This window comes from Sinocyclocheilus anshuiensis, unplaced genomic scaffold, assembly GCF_001515605.1.
Source record: "Sinocyclocheilus anshuiensis isolate Anshui unplaced genomic scaffold, SAMN03320099.WGS_v1.1 scaffold702, whole genome shotgun sequence".
Taxonomy (NCBI): Eukaryota; Metazoa; Chordata; class Actinopteri; order Cypriniformes; family Cyprinidae; genus Sinocyclocheilus; species Sinocyclocheilus anshuiensis.
The window spans coordinates 1,626,332-1,633,635 of NW_015548184.1; the positions used below are offsets into that span (position 1 = coordinate 1,626,332).

Here is a 7,304-nt window from a genome sequence, read left to right on the forward strand (position 1 = left end):
GATAATTCAGAAATTGAAAACACATTCGTCACAGAAAGTCGGTTTTTGCATGATATGTAGGCTATTTTATCTAATTTGTGAACGATCGAATAGATACAGACAAAAAAGGAGCGTGACGTCATCGACCCAAACAAGAATCTGCATACATGTGCAACTTTGGAGGCGTTCTTTTAACTGGCAGACCCCCTGCTCGCGTGTTTGCCACATCATGTACACGGACACAAGTGTCAGTGATGTGGGAACGGAACCGAACCACAATAAAGCCGCTGCTGCGCTATTGTGCTCTCAGTGGAACGAATCAGTGGAAAGCCCCTTTGAATTCTGGATATACGCGACTCTTTGACATGTCAAATAACGATTTATTCAAATCCCACGATTCATTCAGATTAAGTGGTGAACGTTCTCTCAACTTCACTTTCTCCGCTCCATCGTTGCAGAGCATGATGGTCCCTCCCCTATACAAAACTCTTGTTGGGACTTTTTTCCTCCCTTTCCCTTAAACGTCAAGTGTAATTCATACCAAGGGCTTCGACTCTGAGCTCTCCCTGTCTTGACGGTGGAGCAGATATGAGAAGAAACGGACTATCAGCCCATCCAGCAGAAACCCCTCTGAGATGAAGTAACTTTTAGACCGTTCTTGCTTAAATAACAAGCATCTGTTTGCGGATTGAACATCTCCATCAATCGAATGATAGCAGGTATGGCGCATATTTCACCTTCAGAGAGAGTTATCAATGCTGCTATTTATTTTATTATTATTTTCTTGTAAAAGTTTTCATCTTTGTATAAAAAAAAAAGTTTAAACACTTTTTTTCATCATTCTAGCCTTTGGGAAAAAAAAGTGTCATGATCTTATACTTGCATCTCAAGTATTGTTATTGATTGCAAAGCTTCTATGAAAGATGGGGCTATAATTACGTTTTTTTTTTCATGAAAGTTTAGGGAGTTCGTCAAGTTGAAAATGCACTGAATACTTTAAATATATATCAGTAATGATAATTAATGACAGTTAGGATATGTTAAAGACCTCTCATCTAACAACATTTATAAAAAAAATAAAATAAAAAAAAACACTTTTTCCATCAAACTTTTTTTGATGGAAAGTCTGGTTGTCATAGTAATTTTTGTGCAAAGGAGACGAACGATTACCATGCAGATTACTTATAACTGTCAATGCAAATATTCACGTATCCATAAATGATTGGTTGACGGTGAGGGAAAGACGTGCACTGAAAGATCCGGCAACTTTGAATGAATTAGTTTTAAATTTAATTGTAAATGGGACCATTAGCGCCACCGTTTGGTTGATGAAGCTGGTTGAAAAGTTTGCAAATGTGCAAGACTGAAATTCCTGTGCCTTGTAATGGAAAAATGGGGTGATGCTGACATGGAGGGATATTTTCTACATCTAGCACTACAGCCAGTTTTCCCCGCTAATCTAAGCATCTCAAGATCTTTTTGAGCAAGGCAGATGTATCTATGACAGAAAAGCCATCGGAAATATCATTGGAAATGTCATAGCGATATTTCAGCAGTGATGGAGGAATGTCAGATTGCAGATGCTCATTTTAGCAAGAGAACTGTTGATAGAGAGATCAGAGCTCATGTCAGACTGAGTTTGCCTGAGTCTGTCTGTTTTGCAGACTTTTTAAAGCTCAAGCTGTCTGCACATTGTACATCATAGTCTTACTGGAATTTGTATGGACTTTTGTAAGTGCTTCGCTTCTCACGGCCCTCTCCAGTAGGGATACATCTGATTTGTCATTGCCTGGATCCATAACTTCCCCGCACACATTCATGCACATATTTCCCCCTCACACTTCCACTGAGGCCACACAGCATTGTCTGTACAGATTGATTCTCACAGACAGAGCGGCTGATGTAGATAATCCACATCGACGGCATGCCATAGTGAAGTGTGAGGTGAGAGGAGAGGGATTTCAGCTCCTCAGGGAAAGTACTGAAGCAAGAATGCAGCAGCAATCTATATTCCAACCCTCCCTCTCCACCCCTAAACTGACTACTGATTAGAAAATGTTGCTGCAGTCAATGTTTTTCTTGGGTGTTCAGCAATCTAACATATGATGAATGAGAAAGAGTGGTGGCTGTGAAACACTTGGAGTTGTGGTTTGCCTTTTTTTCTTTTTCTTTGTGTGACTGGATAATAATTTCTGTCGTGTTGCATTTATAACAAAGATAGCCTATAGAAATACTTTTAGACTTGGGCTGTTTTAGCTTATGGATGCTTTTTTTGACATGGGATTAAAAAAGAAAAAAGATAATTGTGACTTTTTGTCTTACAATTCATACTTTTTTCTTGCAATTCTGACATTGATTCTGTTAATCTGCAATTCTGAAAAGAAAGCTGGATCAGTGGGATATAAATTGAGGGGTAAAGGTCAGAATTGTGAGGGAAAAAAGTAGCAATTACTTTCTATGCTGCGGCTGAACAAAAAAAAACAGAATTGCAAGATATAAGCTCAGAGTTACGAAATGTAAATTCAGGAATTGCAAGGAAAAATTCTGAACTGTGCGATAAAAAGTTGTAATTACCTTTTTAAAAAAAAAAAATTTCCACATGGTGGAAACAGTTTTGGGTTTAGTAATGCTGGTCTGATTCTGAAACATAGTAATTGTAACAGTGCTATTATATTGCTCTTCCTTTTTCAAGATTTAATTGCTTGCATGCTTGCTTGCATGCCATCTTGTCTCTTAGTTAATGATTATGGAGTAACTCCAGGGGACTTTTTTTATCTTTTAATATAATATTGTTGCAGTTTTCACCTTGTTGCAAGGCCATGTTTTGTATGATGTAATGCAAATCAATATTCCAACTTTACTGGTTATTAGCCGTGTATTAAGCTGGATAATGTAAAGTCAACTGGTCATTAATGCAAAATAAACCTGTCACCCTATTCAGGACCCTGAAAGATCTCTTAAATCTGCAAACAGGTTTTCTCACTGACATGGAAAACCTGAAAATAATAAGGATACTTGGATAAAATTGTGATTTCCAGGTCTGGAAACATCATGGAAATTTAAAAAATATCTATAAATTCATTGAAAATGTATTATTCATATTTATGCTCAGGTCAGTGCAGTCTCTATTATATGCATTTGAAAATCCTTGTCCTGCAATCACGAATGCTTGCAAAAGTCATGGAAATGCATTGGGAACCTTGGTATCCATTTAAAAACCACAACTTTGTTCCTATTATTTATGTGCATTATTTATGTGGTGTGTGATTCCATGTGTGACCTGCGTGGAAGAGTCAAGCATCTTTTCATCACACTGCAAACTGATGGTCTGGTGGAAAAATAAAATGCACCCCTATCTAAAACTTTTTCCAGTTAGAGCTTTACCTGACACATAAATGAATGCAGAAGTAGGCTGCTGATCGCTTTGTGCATGTACTGTATGTGTGTGTGGGTGCATGTGTGTTTAGATTATCATATCATTTTCTACTCTGATTTACTGGTAACAGTACCAATTACATTAGCATCCGCAGAACCCCAGTATATACTTAATACTAAGATTTAGCAAGACAGTAGGAAACGTTTCCAAACCACTGACTCAAAATAGTCAAGTCAGTGCCGACAGGGTCAATATTCATACAGTCCCTGCCACAAACCTCCAGTCTCCACGGGCAGCATCATTTTCCCCAAATGGGAGATATTTTGTCTCAGCCGGTCCTTTAGGGACTAGTTTTTATGCGAGCATTTTTGTATGCTATTTGACTCATTTGTTTAGTCTCTAAAGTTAATGCAGCAAATCTGGCTTTCAGTAATTATTTGAACTATTTCTTTAGTAATAACATTTTATTGTGTGCGTCTTAAAAGCAGATTCAAAGTTTTGTTTTGGAATCTGTGGGAACACTGTTGTTGACTTAACAGGTACATTAGGATTGGATCTAAATATCTCTGGAATGTGATGATGGGGAATGAGGTGAACTGTACAGTATATACACACATATTCTCAGGGGTCTTGAACTAGTGCTACAAAGTCTTATTATTTGTCTCCCCCTAGTGGTCATAACTGTATTGATGTAATCCTCTGTTCCTGATTTTAATACTTCCAGCCCGCTCCTCCTGAGGCCCCCTTAATATTATTTTTGCATACTAAAGAGCTGATGAAATAAATCAGGTTTGCTAAATGATCAAGACATCCAAAATGCACAGTGCTGGAACCAGGAATGAGATCCACTAATTTGTAAGAATGCCTGTAAGAAATATACTGCATGCACGATATTACTGATTGCATGCATGGTATACTGCATGCAGTGATTTGACTCATACAACTAATTAAATAAATAAAAAATCGAAGCACATGCTGTACACAAGGTTAGAAAAATCGCACACTGGATGCATATCCTAGCATATGCATAAAAATCAAAGTATGCTTTGGGTTAGACTAAAACGTTCATCTAAATGTAAAAAAAAAAAAAAAAAAAATTGGGGAAATACCAATAATTTATAATATTAGCACAATGTGTTCTCATATTTTTGTCTCTGACTGTTCTGGGCTTTTGTAAGCAAAGTTGAATATGTTTTATCAAAAGACAGTCAATTTCTTGAAATGCCTCAATATGAAGTGTTACATACCTATATAAAGTGATCTTGAAAATTGGGGAAATACCAATAATTTATAATATTAGCACAATGTGTTCTCATATTTTTGTCTCTGACTGTTCTGGGCTTTTGTAAGCAAAGTTGAATATGTTTTATCAAAAGACAGTCAATTTCTTGAAATGCCTCAATATGAAGTGTTACATACCTATATAAAGTGATCTTGATTCTCAGTTTTTCTTTCTGTCTGGTCTAGGGGTCTCTCTGCAATGGGCCCGGTACCCTTAACGCTCCTGCTTTGCGTCTCAGCACTGGCTGTGCTGGTGTCTGCAGCAGTGGACGATCCCACAGGTGACGATGACTACACCTGGCCACAGAGGAAAGTACCACTGGTACAAGAAAAGCAAACAGTGCACCTGGGAAGTTCTGAGTTTCTGGCCAAGCCGCAGACTGAGCTCCACGGAATATGTGGCATTGAGTGCCAGCGGGGTTTCCCAGAGCCCAGCCTGGACGATCTGGAACAGCTACTGTCCTATGAAACCATGTACGAAAACGGAACCCGCACGCTCACCACCGTCACAATACAGGAGCTAAATGTGAGCAACGACTGGATGGGAGGTTCTGGGTTACATACTCGGCGCAGACGAGAAGTCTACGGCACGGACACACGGTTTACCATCGCCGACAAGCAGTACTCTTTGAAGTATCCATTCTCCACATCTGTGAAGATCTCCACAGGGTGTTCTGGAGTGCTGGTGTCCCCCAAACACGTCCTGACTGCGGCTCATTGCATCCACAATGGTACGGACTACCTGGATGGGGTACAGAAACTCAGCGTTGGTGTGCTGAAAGAACGTTCCCGTCGGAAAGGGAAGGGACAGAAAAGGAAAGGACGGAAAGGGAAAGGCCAGATGAAGCGTAAGGAAGAGGAGGAGGATGAGGAAATCAATGAAAATATAGAGATTGGAGAGAAGCAGGAGCGTAAGGGAAAAGGCAAAGGCAGGAGAAACCGTAGTCGCCGCAGCACCACCTCCGAACAGCCCTCGTTCCGATGGACCCGGGTGAAACAGATGCAGGTGCCAAAGGGCTGGTTTAAAGGGATCTCGGAGAACATTGTGGCCGATTATGACTACGCCATCCTGGAGCTTAAACGGGCACAGAAGACTAAGTACATGGATTTAGGTGTTATCCCCTCCATCAAGAAGCTGCCCGCAGGACGTATCCATTTCTCTGGATTCGACGACGACCGGCCAGGCAACCTGGTGTACCGCTTCTGCTCCGTGTCTGAGGAGTCCAACGACCTGCTGTACCAGTATTGTGACGCCAAGCCCGGCTCCAGCGGCTCGGGTGTCTACATTCGGCTCAAAGAGCCTGGCAAGAAGAAATGGAAGCGGAAGATCATTGGAGTGTTCTCGGGTCACCAGTGGGTGGATGTTAATGGGATGCAGCAGGATTACAACGTGGCCGTGCGAATCACACCCCCCAAGTATGCACAAATCTGCCTCTGGGTCCATGGGGATTCCAGCCAGTGTCGGGGCACCTGAGAGTCAGAAACCCTTGTGCCTCCCATTTGTGCACTACACAAACTGCTGCATTCATCAACACTAAAGACTATAACACACCTACCATTGAACTTTTCCAAGCTATTTTGATACCTTAATTTATTTTATTAGACAGCTTTTGTTATGAATCAGTTAGAGCGAATGTATTTCTAGATTCAGTTGTCTAACGAGAACTAATTCTGTCCTAAACTGTCATTTTGAGTTAGAAAATGTACTTCAGTCAGTGTTGTTTGATATGGGAGGCATTTGTTTTGTCTGGTAATCTGTCTGGATACCTTGAAGTAGAAAGCTAGATGACTAGTTGACACAAGAAAAAAAAAACTTCTTTTTTTTCTGAGAGAAAAAGCTTTGAAGTTTATTTGTGGATTTTACTTCCCTTTTTCTTCTTAAAGAACACATTCTGGCCGTGCGAATCACGCCCCCCAAGTATGCACAAATCTGCCTCTGGGTCCATGGGGATTCCAGCCAGTGTCGGGGCACCTGAGAGTCAGAAACCCTTGTGCCTCCCATTTGTGCACTACACAAACTGCTGCATTCATCAACACTAAAGACTATAACACACCTCAGGGGGACGCAGGTGGGCAATTTTTCCCATCAGTGTTTATTGCATCTCAGAGGGCTTACATGCACTATGTAGGGGTGTCAAATATGAATTCATAAGTCTTTTTTTTTTTCTTTCAAGAGAATTGTAAAAGAGAGATCCAAAGATCTGTCTTTGTCATTTCCACGAGAGATCTAACAGGGAGAGTGAGTTACAGAGGCTTGGCTATACAGGGCTGTCAGTCAGACCTTTCTGTAACACTGTTTAACAGTGACCTCCTGAAAAATTGTACAGATCTAAGAGTCTATCTCTGCTAATGAACCTACGCTCTGTTTTCTATGAACTCAGGTATTTTCATCTAATATATCTCCTCCAAACTCTTACTTTAATGTGCAAACTACAGTACCACCACTCACCAACAGAGAGAGCATGAATCAACCGTTACGTGTAACAAACAAGGGTCAGGGTTTATAATGTAGTATGAGTGGGAAAGACTGAGAACCAAACATGTGGATGGGTTCTTCTACAATTATACAAAATAACACTACATGTACCAGCTTCAATTAGGATTTCATACAAGCACAAGTAACTATGAGACTTAAACACAGCATTCCACTGACTACAACTGAAATCTT

The 7,304-nt window shown here is 40.3% G+C and overlaps 1 protein-coding gene across 1 annotated transcript; it reads left to right on the forward strand.

Annotated features, from left to right (window-relative positions):
* Window positions 1-253: 253 nt before the first annotated feature.
* On the forward strand, window positions 254-6,446 carry LOC107704868 (inactive serine protease 35-like). The gene is made up of 2 exons (XM_016507884.1): window positions 254-698; window positions 4,823-6,446. The coding sequence occupies exon 2, from the start codon at window positions 4,836-4,838 to the stop codon at window positions 6,108-6,110; it is 1,275 nt and encodes a 424-aa protein (XP_016363370.1). The 5' UTR covers window positions 254-698; window positions 4,823-4,835; the 3' UTR covers window positions 6,111-6,446.
* The last annotated feature ends 858 nt before the right edge of the window (window positions 6,447-7,304 follow it).

What these genes read in the sequence shown, in the direction of transcription:
- LOC107704868 (XM_016507884.1), top strand. Translation starts at nt 4,836, where the DNA reads ATGGGCCCGGTACCCTTAACGCTCCTGCTTTGCGTCTCAGCACTGGCT.